General features: G+C 37.0%; 1 protein-coding gene and 1 non-coding gene across 2 annotated transcripts; one reads left to right on the forward strand and one right to left on the reverse strand.

Moving 5' to 3' along the window:
- Window positions 1-1,810: 1,810 nt before the first annotated feature.
- Window positions 1,811-1,949, reverse strand: LOC133867539 (small nucleolar RNA Z247). The gene has a single exon (XR_009900096.1). It is a non-coding gene; the product is annotated as a small nucleolar RNA Z247 (small nucleolar RNA).
- A 6,763-nt stretch (window positions 1,950-8,712) lies between these two features.
- Window positions 8,713-13,722, forward strand: LOC133866851 (fructose-1,6-bisphosphatase, cytosolic). Its single transcript, XM_062303505.1, has 12 exons — window positions 8,713-9,179; window positions 9,670-9,717; window positions 9,882-9,956; window positions 10,037-10,098; window positions 10,207-10,273; window positions 10,408-10,521; window positions 10,692-10,778; window positions 11,340-11,410; window positions 11,499-11,564; window positions 12,689-12,775; window positions 12,909-12,984; window positions 13,442-13,722. Exons 1-12 carry the CDS (start codon window positions 9,021-9,023, stop codon window positions 13,550-13,552), a joined length of 1,023 nt encoding a protein of 340 aa, XP_062159489.1. The 5' UTR covers window positions 8,713-9,020; the 3' UTR covers window positions 13,553-13,722.
- The last annotated feature ends 962 nt before the right edge of the window (window positions 13,723-14,684 follow it).

Raw genomic sequence — 14,684 nt, forward strand, 5'->3', positions numbered from 1 at the left:
TACAGAGAATTCTAAAGTTTATGATTTACATAGTTTTGAATGAAAAAAGAGAATCTAAAGTTTAAAAGTCTGCACATGACTATAGTTATAAAAACGGCTCTTACAGTTTTAAAGCATAGTATACAGTTATAGTAGAGCCTTCAGTATTACAGAAAAATGTTCATGTGCAGTAATTATTTAAATCCCGAGGCACTACTACAGTTAGGTCGGTACCATATAGGGTAGCAAGGCAAGCATACCAAAATACGGTGTGTGCTACCGGCCGGGGTTGGCCTTCACCTAGGGAAGATCCCCAACCCGGCGACTCTTCTCTGTGACGACAGGCTGAGTCTATAGGTCCTTTGGACAAAGCCAACGTGCGCCGCTCACGGGAACTGGCGGTGTAGAGTCTATAAAGGGTTAAACCACAGTTAAAGGATAAAATAGGAAATAAAAAGAATTGATTTAATTATTCATGCCATTATTCATATTTCTTGTTCATCTATTTTTAAGTTCTGTTAATTATACTTGCAAATTCTGTTTAATTGCTCATTATGATATTTTGTCATTATGCATAAATAATGATTTTATAGCATGTTTTAATTTCTTGGTGTTGATATTTCCTTACTGAGTTGTCGAACTCACCCCTTTCCCTTATAACCATTTTCAGATGAAGGTGTACATCATAGTATTGAGGGGAGGAGTGCCTGTAGGACTCCTGGTGGTCAGTGACCCCCAGATCTGGCCCCATCCGTGGGCAACTTGGACTTATTGTACAGTGGACCAGTAGAGGATGTAGATTCCTGTAAATAGTAGCAATTTGGCACCTGGGGTCTCCTTTGTGGACAAAGACTGTAGAGCTGATAGATCATGATAGTACAGTTTTATTTTGTTAATGAAAACTGTACTCATTTCAGTCTTTTAACTTATGTAGTGGTTTTTCTAGCAATGTAGATTGCTAGCTTTTGCTTTACCACTTCACTTTTGAGCTGTAAATAACTTCGAGCCCCAGTGTAGAATTTTGATACTGCTATCATAGTTGGTATAAATAGTAATACTACTTGTGTTTAGAAACTCTTTGACTTTATTTACTTATTTATTTATCTTTTAGTTCGCGTTTCCCTTATTTTCCTAAAACGGGGGCGACACCAAGGGTAGAGGCCACCCCTACTCAGCCCTTTGAGAAGCAAAGTCCCCGTGCGTAGATCCTTGACACAGAAAAAGGATGGGTGAAATTCAATAAAAACATGATTATCATTGGTAAATTGATGAACAGAGATGAGATTTTTTTGTATGTGGGGAACATGAAGAAGATGAGGCAATTTGAAAACACGAGTAGGAGTGGATAAAGAAGCCAAACCAGTGTGACGAATTTCCAAACCTTGGCCATTACCAACACGGATTTGGTCAGGACCATGATAAGCATCAGCCCGAATGGTGAGATTAGAGAGATCATTGGTAAGATGATTGGTAGATCCAGTATCAGGATACTAGTTCAGGTCAGATGGCCCAGGAGGAATGGTGAGAAAGGCCGAAGGGGGTGCTGAGTCAACTTGATAGGAGTGGTCAAATCTATGATAGCATTTGAGAGCTGTGTGGCCTGGCTTAGAACAGACTTGACAAACAGGCCGGTTGGAAGAGGTGTTGGGAGAGTGCTGCCGGGATGAACCAGTGGTGTTGGAAGAATGCTGTTGGAATGAACCACGAACACGGCCCCCTCTGCCACGACCACGAAAAGGGCGTGATGGACGCCCAGAGTTGGTGCTGCGTTGAGCGACATGAACACTGGGGACGGCTAAATCACCTGCAGTATTAGCATGATCAAGGCGCTGCTCATGGGTCAGTAAATGACCATATAGATCCTCTAAAGAGACAGGATCAATGCGGGTTGTAATAGATGTAATCAGTGGGTCATAGTCAGAGCCAAGACCAGCAAGAATATAAGAGATTAACTCAGAGTCTTTCAGGGGTTCATCAATAGCTGCAAGGGTGTGAGCAAGGCTTTGAGCCTTTTGAAAAAAATCAGAGATTGAAGAGGATCCTTTCTTCAATGTAGCAAGCTGGTAACGTGAGTGCATCACACGGGCTTGAGACTGAGCAGCAAACATGCGCTCAAGAGTAAGCCATACCTCACGGGAGGTCTTGAGGCCAACCACATGGGTGAGAAGACTCTCTGAGACAGTAGACAGCAGCAGGCTGAGGATGAGCTTGTCTTGTTGGTACCAAGCTGTGTAGGAAGGGTTGAGTGTTTGGGTGGAGGTACCAGTGCTGGGGTCAAAAGATTCAAGAAATTGAGGAGGACAAGGTGTGTCCCCATTGACATAGCCAAAGAGGGATTGCCCTTCTAGATATGGAATAATTAATGTGCTCCACAAGGGATGGTTTTCACGAGTGAGTTTGAGGTTGGAAGAAATGTTGAAGTTGCTAAGTGGTTGAGGGAGGGAGGAAGTGGAGGACACGTGGGTAAGAGACATAGTGGCCCAAAAGAGGGATGTTAATCCTTTAAGTGCTCTGATACCATATAAGAAGACAAGTTAACTTGATTTTCTGTCAATTGTCTTCCAGACTTCATATTCAGAGAATGATTTATAGCCGAAGCTTACAAGAGAGAAAGACTAAAACAAGAAAAACTAACAAAGCACTTTCAGCTGATTTCCTAAATATAACAAACATTTAGCCGTGATATTTGGCTTTACAGGCAGCGCATGGTATGGAGAGATGGTGTTGACTTGGCAACAACTTTTCCTGAAAAGCAGGTTGACTAGAGAGCAAACTTTTCCTTGAAATCAGGTTGGCTTGGCAACAGGTTTTGATGGGAGACTCTTCAAGCTTTCATGAGTTTCGAGGCTATGCTGACTGTGCTTGGAAATATGTGGCTGTATAGCTGAGACAGTAGACTGAAATCCAATAGGGCGTTGCCCACGTTAATTTCCGTCCCTGTAAAAGCGTGATCAATTTGTGTGTCCTTTTTCAAAGGACTTGAAGACTATTCAAGACCTTATTGGTAGAATGACGTGGGTTGCCCACCTTTTAAACTAAAAGGCTTTCAAAAAATTTCTTAGACTAAAGGTTTACTATATTTTGTAAATGACTACATAAAAAGAACACCCACTTTTTTGAAGTCCTATTTCTTTGCTTGTAGTCTTTTTAAAAAGGACATAAATGTAGTAATTTCTTGTAGTGATGTTCCCAGCAGCTGGTGATACCCTAATACAGAACCTACCATTGGCATACAAAAAGTCGACTTTGTCATCATGTACTTCACCGCCCTGAACCAAACACGTCGACCGATATGGCATTATCATGTGCGATCCTCTGGGAATATCTATGCCCAAATTGATTCTATAGCTAAATCAAACGGATCAGGAGCAATTCTTGTCTATGATCGATCATCCTGGATTAATAGAATTAACACATTTTCCTTGTCCTTGCATTGTGATTAACTCAAAAGAGGCTGAAGTTGTAATGTACGTCTTATGTGGAGAATAATGCTTTGCCGAATGTCACCATGGACTTCAAACAAACCTTTATGGAGATAAAGCCTACACCGGCTGTGGCTTATTACGCTTTCAAAGGTCCATCAAATGGCTTCCCGGGTATCTTGAAGCCGGATATAATGGCATACACCCGGGTCATTGGTCTTGGCTGCTGGGGTTCCAAACATTCCAGCTGCTAAACTAGGGTTAAGAAATTTATATAGCAACTACATCATAGGCTCTGGAACATCCTATGCTTGCGGCCATGCTACTGGAGTGGTAACACTTCTAAAAGCTGCCCATCCAAAATGGAGTGGGCGCAAGTGCCATTAATTATGCCCTAATTACCACCTCAAACGCATTTGATAATACTTTTAAGCCAATTCAAGACTATGGAAACAATTATGAATCTGCTTCGCCTCTTGCTGTGGGAGTGGGTCAAATTAATCCCAACGAAGCACTTGACCCGGGTTTGGTTTACGATGCGATCCCCCAAGATTTTGTGGATATGTTGTGTTATTCGAACTTTAGTGAGGAGCAAGTCTTCAACATTAAAAAGCGAAGTTGCTCCAACCCTTCTGCTGGTCGATCTTAATTACCCATCATTCATCTCCTTTTATAGTGATCATACAACATTGGTTGTTCATAATTTTAAAGGACCGTGACCAATGTTGGTATAGGTGCTTCAACATACGAAGCTGCAGTGGTTTCACCATGGGGTACTACAGTTGAAGTCTCACCAATGACATTGATGTACGTTCCAAAAGAAGTATGAGCAACATTCTTATAATGTCACTATAGCATATAAAAGGAAAAAGAACTGGGAAGTTTCATATGGTTTGCTGGGGGTTAAAGGGTGATACATCTTGTATTTTTTGTCGTTATGGTATTGAAAGCCGGAATCATTTGTTATTTGGATGCGGATTTTGTTCTTGGATGTGGAAGACTTGTATGCAACGATGTAATATCCTAGATCCTCTTACTGACTGGCCTGATTTGCTTTTAGAAGGTTGCAATCGGTGGAAAACTAAGTCCTTGTTAGGAGTGCTCTGCCGACTGGTTCTTAGTGCTGCTGTGTATATATGGTATCTGAAGGGATAAAAATGATATCAGGTTTGGTGGCCAACCTAGAACTGAGGAACAGATTTTGAATCTCATTTTCTGGGAGGTCCGGTTTCGAGTCTCTGGAAAATTAAAGTTTAAGAAGAATTTGGAGAATGTTCAGCTTTGCTTAAACTGGAATATTGATGTTAATATTCTGGTTTAGGTTTGCTTGTTTGTACGTGTTTTTGTTCCTAGTTGAGTTTTCAGAGTTTTTCTCTGATTAATGTAATGTGGTTTGATTTGTCTTGTAAGACTTGTTTGTATAATTGATTCTTTTATCAATAATAGTTATACTTATTCATCGAAAAAAAAAAAAAGTTTCATATGGTTTGCTGTTTTGGGTCGATATAAATGGAAAATACAAGGTGAAAAGTCTTATTGTGTCGTCGACTGAAATACGTATCTTCTATTGAGTTTTGTAATATTGTTAATAGCAAATGTAAATTAAAAGAATGTCTAAGTACAAGTAGATGACAAAGTTATCACTACATGATTCCTAGGTACGATGTTTCAGCACGATCCAAAATATTTTTTTTCTTACTCCACACAAATCCAAAATATCTATTTTTTTACAAACTCAGTTCTAAAACTATCTTTAATTACTTGCTATGGATGGCCTGTACAACGACCAACCAACCAAATTACTTAATGATGGTTGGATCAATTTTAAATTGATAACTAGACATATTATTATTTTTCTTTTGATAATGTTATCAAATCTATGGGAACTTTCAAAGATTTTTAGAAAGGTCAATAGATGCCCAAAATGAAAGAGTACTGCTGGCATGTTATAATGTTATCAAAGCAAGTTTATTTATTATGTTATATGCGTTAAAATGGTGTGGGGGCTAAATCCTATATATATGTAGATGCCAATTTAAAGGCCCTTTTAGTCTCATTTTATTATGATGGGCCAAGATGAAATTAAAGCTTTATAAATATGTGATTGAAGTCCCCACTCCAATTCATAACACCCATTCATACACATTCCATCATTGTTTTAGACACCGGAAAGACAAGTAATATGTGGGTTTTAGACGTGGAAGACGAACAACGGTTGCACTCTTCGTTATCAATACTTGTAGGTACGTCCCCTTCATTATTTTCTTCAATAGTTTGCCATGAGATATTGGTTTAGGGATTTCTTTGAAATCCAACAGTTTTGACACCAAAATTTTTTCCACATCAAAGAAATCACACTTTTTTAATTCCTTCATTGCAAAATCGTAGAAGAAATTATTTTTAACTCCAAATTCTATCCAATTCGATATCTTCCAGCTCTTTCTATAAAACATTTTCCCCATTAATTGCAAAAAGAATTAATTTAAATTTCTTCGCTAACCAATTTGTCAAACTCATGTCTCAGCCAATTTTGAAATTTAAACACCAATTTTTACAAACAATAAATTTCTCTATTCAATTTTTATTCTGAACTAAATTTTGAAAACTTATTCAACTTCTATTCTTGAAAATATAGATTGTTTTTCCTCAAAGTTGAAATCATTGTCTTTCAGCTCTGATTTTAATACTGTCATCTTTTTTTTTTTTTTTTTTTTTTTGAAAAAATAGCATGTGCTATTTAGGATCTGAATGCCCTAAGGCTACATCATGAGCAATGAGGGACATGTCCCCCCACATACTCTTAAGTCAGAAGGGTCTGACTTAAAAAAAACAATTACATATGTAGAATCTCAAATTTCACTAAAATTACAATTAGCCCCTAAACAAAGAAAATTCTAGTAAAACTTGAGCCACACATAAGCAACTGTACCTAGAAATAAGAGAATACACAAACACAACTAGCAGAAAATACAATCCAAAAACGTCAGAGGGGGAGCACTGCCTTCGCCGGAGACCGGCGCGTGTACAACACGCGCCTCCCCCAAAACCGCCAGCCGACAAATCAGCCACCCAGAGCCCCGACCGCCGCCTTTGCTCGGCGAAAAAACGCCGAACGAGACACCACGCGCCGGTAGAAGAGAAAACTTCACTGGCGTGTGACAATCACGCGCCGGCCACCAGTGATCCAGACAGCCGGAAACAGCAGCGGCGGAACAAGAAAGCGCCGGTGGACCCATCTGGGCGGCGCGTGTCTCAAGAAAGCCGATGGATAGCCGTAGATCTAGCGTCAAAATTTGAAGACAATTAATGCACAATACGCTCCACCGGCGAGACAAAACGACGACAAGAACACCCCGCCGGACACCTCGGGAAGGACCTCCTGCCAGAAAGCAAGAAGAAAGAAAAGGAAACAAACACAAACAACACAAACTCTAGAGTCCATAGGACTCGGAGAAACAAAACTCCACAGCCAAGACGACTGGGAGAACAACAACCTCCCATGATCAACACCATGGAGGAAACAAAAAAATCCACCGGGGAAGGGGCTCCCTTCCCGGCGATCAATAGCTTGTGTCTTTGTTTTACAGACAGAGAGAGTGAGAGTCGAAGAGAGAGAAAATAGCTTGTGGTCAGCTGTTTGGGGTTGAAGTCAATACTGTCATCTTTTGTATTGTCTTATTCTCTAGTAACATTTTCATCAATAAATGTACGTAACTAAAAGTTATAGGCCCATTAGTTTTTGGGAATAGTACAAGGCGCAATTAGTCTAGAAAATTTTGCTTCATCTTTCAAAATACGCCTAATTGTTAACAACAAAAAAAAAAAAAAAAAAGTTTGGATTAGGATCCTCTATAATTTTAAAAAAAAATTAAATTTTCAAATTACGTGAATTCATATCGTTTTTTACATCAAACAACATGAAAAATGCTACATATTAAAGATATGACATGTTATCGAGGCAATAAAAAAAAAAAAATCATTACAAAGGTTTTTTTTCATTTTTGAAGAGACACTTTTTTTTTACTAAACCAAAACACGATTTTTTGGTTAAAGTTTTTATACGACATAAAGTATAAGAATTTAATAAAAATGAGATATGTTATAGCTCCTTATAGCATCTTTCTGAATAACATGAATTTAATAAAAAAAATTATCTCAAAAGGTGACCTACGAAATGTATTTTTTTTAAGCAAAAAAATTAAATTCACGTCATCCAGAATGACACCAAAAGGATGTTAAATGGAGTTCTAGCATTTTTCAATAAAAATATACTTAATTCTTATTGTTAACATGTCACATTTTTAATATGGAGTATTTTTTATGTGTTCGATGCATAAAACGACATAAATTCACATAATTTGAGAATCTATAATTTTAAAGAAATTATAAGAAATCAGAAATCTTGATCCAAAAATTCATAGGGTACGTACTTTGTATTTCTTGAATTCTCTGAAAAACCTTTCAACTCCATAATGGGATTTTTCCATACATTAAAAAAACACAGATTTCTTCTTATTTCTTCTCTCAAGTTCTTCCAAACACCTTTTCAATAGATATAACATCCCATGGATTACTTTCATCCATATATTTTTGCACAAGAAAATTCCAATCTTCATAACTACTTAAAAATTTATGGCATTTGTCCTCTTCTTTCTCTCATTATCCTTTTAGAGATTTATTCTATTTTCTCTCCACCACACCTCTTAAATCTATTTCATTTTGCCATTTCTTTCAACAAATTCCATTGTCTTCGCAAACCGTTGAAATTTTCAAACGACTCCACTATCTTGGCGACCAGTGCCACCCAAAATCAATCAATCAAATCATAAGCCATATTAATTTTCTCTGCTATTATTATGAAACTTACTTAATTTTTATTGTTTAAAGTTGATATAATTTTTAAAATTATAATTTAACAAAAATTTAATAATAAATGATATGATTTTTAAAATTCTCGTCTGTTTGAATGTAAGTAAAAAATGTTTTCTACTCACTACAATGTTTACTTTTTTTAAAAAAATAAATTATATTTTATTTAATTTTTTTTTTAATTTTATTTCACAAGTTCAAACTTCAAAATTCACACACTCAATAAAAATTAGATTTTAATTTCAAATATCGAACATACTTACGCATGTACACACTAGGTTGGATACACAAATGGGATGCATACGAAGAAAGGTTATCAGTTAACAGACCTAAATACAAATAGCTCAAAATACAGGGACCTCCCACCAAAACACGCGTTGTCAAATTGTCAATAATCGAATATTTATAGTGCCTGTTTGATAAATTTCCTCGAAGTTCACCATCTCGTCCGCTTCGAACTAACGAAGAGAGAGACAAAGAAAGAGAGAGATATTGAAAAAAACCTGGTAACCGCCGAATCGGATTCAGAAAAGGACAGTGGACGAATGGCGTTATCTGCACTTGGCAGTGACGACCACTAGCTCGCTCGCTCGCTCCACGCCCGCCACGTGTCGTGCGAAACCTCGGTTGCCTCCAGATAGGCCCATCCCCCCTTCGCAGTTCTTTATCCTCTCTCTCGAACCGAGCACCAACCGCGGAGAAAACCCCCTAGCCGCAGAGAAAGAAAGGAAAGAATCGTGTTAATCGAAGATGGATCACGCGGCGGATGCGCACCGGACGGACCTGATGACCATAACGCGTTTCGTGCTGAACGAGCAGTCGAAGCACCCGGAGTCGCGCGGCGACTTCACCATCTTGCTCAGTAACATTGTGCTTGGCTGCAAGTTCGTCTGCTCGGCCGTGAACAAGGTAATTCGCCAATTCCTCATGCTATAAGAATCTCCGTCAATGCGCCATTTGGAAGCTAGATATTGCTTTTTATTTTTTTGGTTTACATGGTGACTTTTAGAAATCAAGTATCATAGTTTTTTGCAAGCCGGTTTTCAAGGGTGAGTTTTACCCAAGGTTTGTATCACGTTGATAGATGTGAAATTGGCCTATTCATTGACAGTGTGCAATTGATGGATATCTTATGGTATGTGTGGACTACATTCCAGAGCATTTGGCATAGAAATGAAGATAATTTCTGTGGATTTTTATTTTTTTTTGTTCATTTTGATGCTCTTCTAGAGAGACCTATAACAGTTCGCAACTGGGGTTTACATATTTAGCTCACTTTCTTTTTGCAGAAAATGCCAGCGTGTATTGTTATATATATCTTAGGTTGTAAAATTATTGTTAGGGTAGTGAGTTTTGAAGTCAGAATGGTCTTAACATTTTATTTTTTCCGTGTATGCAGGCGGGTCTTGCCAAACTCATTGGACTTGCTGGAGAGACCAATGTTCAGGCTAGTAATATATTGATTTCAAAACCCTTGTGTGGTTTTTCTATGTTCAATTTTATTGGCATTTATACTATCCCCTGTTTTTTCATTGTTATATGTTCTTTAGAGATTATCATTTTCTTTTTGCTATCCTATTTATATGAGGTTTTGTGCCCTTATGACTCCAGGGTGAAGAGCAAAAGAAACTGGATGTGCTTTCAAATGATGTTTTTGTCAAGGCTCTGATAAGCAGTGGCCGAACTGTGAGTCACTAGAAAATTGTTGATGCTTATTTAACTGAACTCATTCTGATTCTTTTCTGAGAGTTTGGATATTCTTCCAGTGCATCCTTGTATCAGAAGAGGATGAGCAGGCAACATTTGTGGAGCCTTCTAAGCGTGGAAGGTCTTTGCCCTCTGCTGTTTGGGAGTTTATCTTTTGTTTAAATTGTTGGATTCTAAGATACAAGAGTTATATGTAAATTTTTATCTTAAATACTTTCTAATAATGCAGGTATGCTGTTGTTTTTGATCCGTTAGATGGATCCTCCAACATTGACTGTGGAGTTTCAATTGGAACTGTATGACCCTCATCCCAGGACATGTTTAGTGATTGTTATGATGAATTAATCTGCTGATTTCTATGTGAGATAATTGTTGATCCATAATAACTTGAAATTGCATTAACTTATTGAATGCCTTCTGTTTCATCTAGATCTTTGGGATTTATATGGTGAAACATGGCAATGAACCAACTCTAGATGAGGTGTTGCAACCTGGGAAGAATATGGTGGCAGCTGGCTATTGCATGTATGGGAGCTCTTGCACGGTAAAAATTGAGTTGAAGCCTTTTCTTTTCTAGCTTTTCCCCTCAAGTTTTCCTTTTGGTGACACACAATAACAAGTCATTCCAGTCGGTCATGGCAATTCTTTGTTTGCATTCTACACTTGAAATTTGCTGTGTCGTTCTTTTCACTGGGGAACATAATGATTCTGCAGTTAGTGTTAAGCACTGGAACCGGTGTTAATGGCTTCACGCTTGATCCATCTCTTGGCGAGTTCATTTTAACTCACCCAGACATCAAGGTATAGATTTGTTATTTGAGTATCAGATACATCTCATAAAATCATGCTGTTCTCCATAAATGTTACCCTTAAGATGCTCTCTCTCTCTCTCTCTCTCTCTCTTGTTTTGTTTTTTTTTTTGTTTGTTTGTTTGTTTTTTTTTTTTCCCGCTTTTTGGGGAATCAGTTAAATCATTGAAATTCACATTTCTCTTGTTTTTCAAGTAGTTTCCAAATAATTGTATTAAACCGAAATGATTTTCTTCTTGTAATAAGTTGCATGAAAAGGGAAGTCTAGACATCCTTTTCAGGCAGCCTGACACGCTTTTGCATTATTTAACAACCCAATGCCATTTAATATTTGTTTCACAAAAGTATTACGAAGTGTCTCTATATAATTTACAGTATGCTTATTTTAAATGTCTGTACATAGTATAATGACGGAAACAGCTTTGGGGTGATCATGTCGATATTTCAGTTCACATATAGGTTAAGCGGAGGGACACATACTGGCGCCATATATAACATCTCTGGTTTCTTTTCCAGTATCTAGAACTTGTTTGTCATGTGTCTTTCTGCACAGATTCCAAAGAAAGGAAAGATATATTCAGTAAATGAAGGAAATGCCAAGAACTGGGATGGTCCAACAACCAAGTATGTCGAATTCAATCTCTCTCGTTTTTCTACTGGTTTTTTGATCATTTTGTGACCTCTCTTTTTCTTTTTGGGTGGAGGGACTTAGGTATGTTGAAAAGTGCAAGTTTCCCGAAGATGGTTCATCACCAAAGTCACTAAGATACATTGGAAGGTATCATTGTTCTGAACCTAGCTACTAAATATTGCTAGCAATTGGAATTGTTTTCTGCTATTTGGTTGCTGACTTGTGACAATTAATTTAATGGTAGTTATTGCCACCATTGAATGACAGTCCTAATCATGAGACAAAAATTAAGTCTATTCTTCATAGGCAGAGGTTGATTAACAGTGATATTTTCTGCACAGGTATTGAACTATTGTTTCTGCTGACCAGAAACAGAAAAGAAACTAAAAGAAATAAAATAATTTTTTTTTTTTTTTTTAAAAAAAAAGAAAAAAGAAAAAAGAAAAAAGCAAGACGTGGCTTCTTTAGAGTTTTTTTGCCATGCTCAGCTATTGAAGCTATGGCCAGCATGAACTATGTGTGTGCATTTGAAGTTTATCATTAAATTTTAAAAGTTGGTAACATGTGAGATAATTTTCCCTATGTTGTTCTCTTCTTGCAGTTACATTATTATTTGATCGTTTTTTCTTGTCCGAAAGCATCAAATCACAAATGAGAAATGCAGTATACCTTCACAGAAGGCGACACTTTTCATTTAACAGCAGATTGTGGCTACCTTAAGGAATTAAGTCTTAATGATGTGTGTGACAAACAATCAAATCCTCCCTGCCGCGGATTCTGAACTCTCTTTACTAAATCACCTTGCAGTAGAAAAATAGAGTAACTAGAGTTGGCTTGGACTATCATCCCAACAGGTTCAGGTTAGGTCATATAATCCTCAACACAAATGTTCAAAAGTAGCAAAATATAATGCATGACCTGTTTAAAATTTTGTCAAAATTGGTTGACTAGAAAAATGCCAGCAACAGCTATTAATGCTCATACATTTTCTTGAATAGCATATCCTGAAGCATCATCATACAGTGTTCCTTAGATTAATCCCTTGGCTTTATTAGTAAATTGTTTATGACCCTTTTGTGACGCCAAATTCAGTCAATCAAAGTACTCATGGACCAAAAAGGATTTCAGGGTAATAATTTGCCTTTGTTCTAAGCTTTATGTAATATTGACAAACTTATCATATATGTTGATCTTTGTGTTTGGTTTACGACCTAGCTTCATCTTGTTCAGAAAGATTATTGTATTTTCTCATATATTATAATGATTGACAGCATGGTAGCTGATGTCCACCGCACATTACTCTATGGTGGTATCTTTTTGTATCCCGCTGACAAGAAGAGCCCCAATGGGAAACTGCGGTATGTCACATACAGTTAGAGCAGTGGTTTTCATCATTAAGTACTCGAAGCTTAGTGTCATATCTTATGGCTTCAAGTTATAAATCTGTGGTGGGGATTGAATTAAGATGAGTCACTTGATTTATATGGACAGTGTTCTCTATGAAGTCTTCCCAATGTCATTCTTGATGGAAAAAGCAGGAGGTCAGGCTTTCACTGGCAAGCAACGGGTATTGACTTGATGAGTTTTCTTGATTGAATTTACAGTTGTCCTTTTTTTACTTATCAAAAAAGTTTTCTTGATTGAATCTGACCTGACTAAGATTTATTGTACAAAACCTTTGTTTTCACCAAAATTTCTACACCTACAAAAATAATGCATTTGTATCAATTAATTACAAACTACTATACATTAGCTGGTTCTGGACCAATCACTAATTGTGTACCCAATATCTTATTTCTTCAGTAAACTTTTTTAAACAAAAAACTGGTGTTTAAGTTGATGTTTTTGAATTCAAATATGAGCCAAAATGGACCAAGTTATTTGTTTTTTTTAAATGCCTCAAACCATTCACTATCTAGTATAGTCTAGACCCTTTAAAAGAATAAACTTTGAGAAAATCCATTTCTGGATTTTCAAGCTGCTTTTGGGGCTAGGGAACTGATTGAAATTGATTATCTTTGCAGGCACTGGACTTGGTTCCGAAGAATATTCATGAGCGATCTCCAATATTCCTTGGCAGCTATGATGATGTTGAGGAAATTAAAGCTATCTATGCTGCTGAAGATAAGGAATAAAGTCATGATTCTCGTTTCTGTTGTGCCACTTACATAGCATCAATATTGTCTGCATTTACCAAAATTTCAGTCATCCATTCACAAGATGTACTCTTTTTGAGGTTTCTTTGTAATAATATGCTACAGTCTATTGATGGATATTTAAGTGCAAGCTCATATATTATTGAGAAGGATCCTCTCCATTTCATTTCAGTTAGTGTATTTAGAAGGGGTAAAAATGGAGCCTGCAAAAGCTGCCTCCTTGATGGACGATAATTACAATATGTTTGTTTGCCCAAATATTGAATATATCCCATCGAGATCGAATTGCCCAATATGTAAGTAAAGGCTGTAAAGGCCGTCTGTCAAATTTTGCCAATTCCGCTCGCACCCTCAACGTTGAAATTTATTTCTTTATTTTTACAATCATGGATGGGTTAAGCTCAAAATTATTTTATTTATTTATCTTTAAGTTCTAAGTGATTTTATTTTTTATTTATTTATTGAGTAGGTTGAGCTTTCGTCATATGTTGAGGGACATGGTTTTATTTTTTTATTTATTTTTTTATTTTTTTGTATAAATGACTTTCTTTTAAAAAATAAATATTTTACCAAATAATGAATCTTCTCTCTCTCACTCTCTTCTTTTTTTTTATGTTGAAACTTGTTACATTAATGGCTAAAGTCCTAATTTTTCAGCATTTTTTTTTCTTAATGGTAAATTATGGCATGATAATCTCGAAAGTAGGATGAAATTATGATCTGAATTATTGACTTTAATCGGTGTGTATTTAAATTGTAAGTTATATATTCAAGATTCAAGAAGGCGTAAATCAATATGGAAACTAATAATTGCGTGTAGCATTATTCTACAATATCGTGCGAAAGAATTTTCTCTTGGTCATTCCACGAGCTGTGACCACCCTGCCTCTGGATTCTTTCCCTCAACCATGTCAACCATGCCCACGTCCTCAGCCTCGTAAATTTCAAAGAGGCCCTTACTTAAAAGGAAAAATTGCGCCACTAGTCTTAGGGGTGGGCAAATTATCCGCCTACCGCCTACCGACCGCTTACCAAACCGAACCGAACCGCCATCGACCGCCTACCGACTTTAACCGACTAATTTCGGTTCGGTAGTCGGTATAAAATTTTA

The sequence above is a fragment of the Alnus glutinosa genome, chromosome 4 (assembly GCF_958979055.1).
Source record: "Alnus glutinosa chromosome 4, dhAlnGlut1.1, whole genome shotgun sequence".
Classification (NCBI taxonomy): Eukaryota; Viridiplantae; Streptophyta; class Magnoliopsida; order Fagales; family Betulaceae; genus Alnus; species Alnus glutinosa.

Excerpts from the sequence above, each read along its gene's own strand:
- LOC133866851 (XM_062303505.1), top strand. The coding sequence starts at position 9,021 with ATGGATCACGCGGCGGATGCGCACCGGACGGACCTGATGACCATAACG. Across the intron at positions 10,099-10,206 it reads GAGCCTTCTAAGCGTGGAAG|GTATGCTGTTGTTTTTGATC; the intron begins GTCTTTGCCCTC and ends CTAATAATGCAG. Across the intron at positions 11,565-12,688 it reads TCACTAAGATACATTGGAAG|CATGGTAGCTGATGTCCACC; the intron begins GTATCATTGTTC and ends AATGATTGACAG.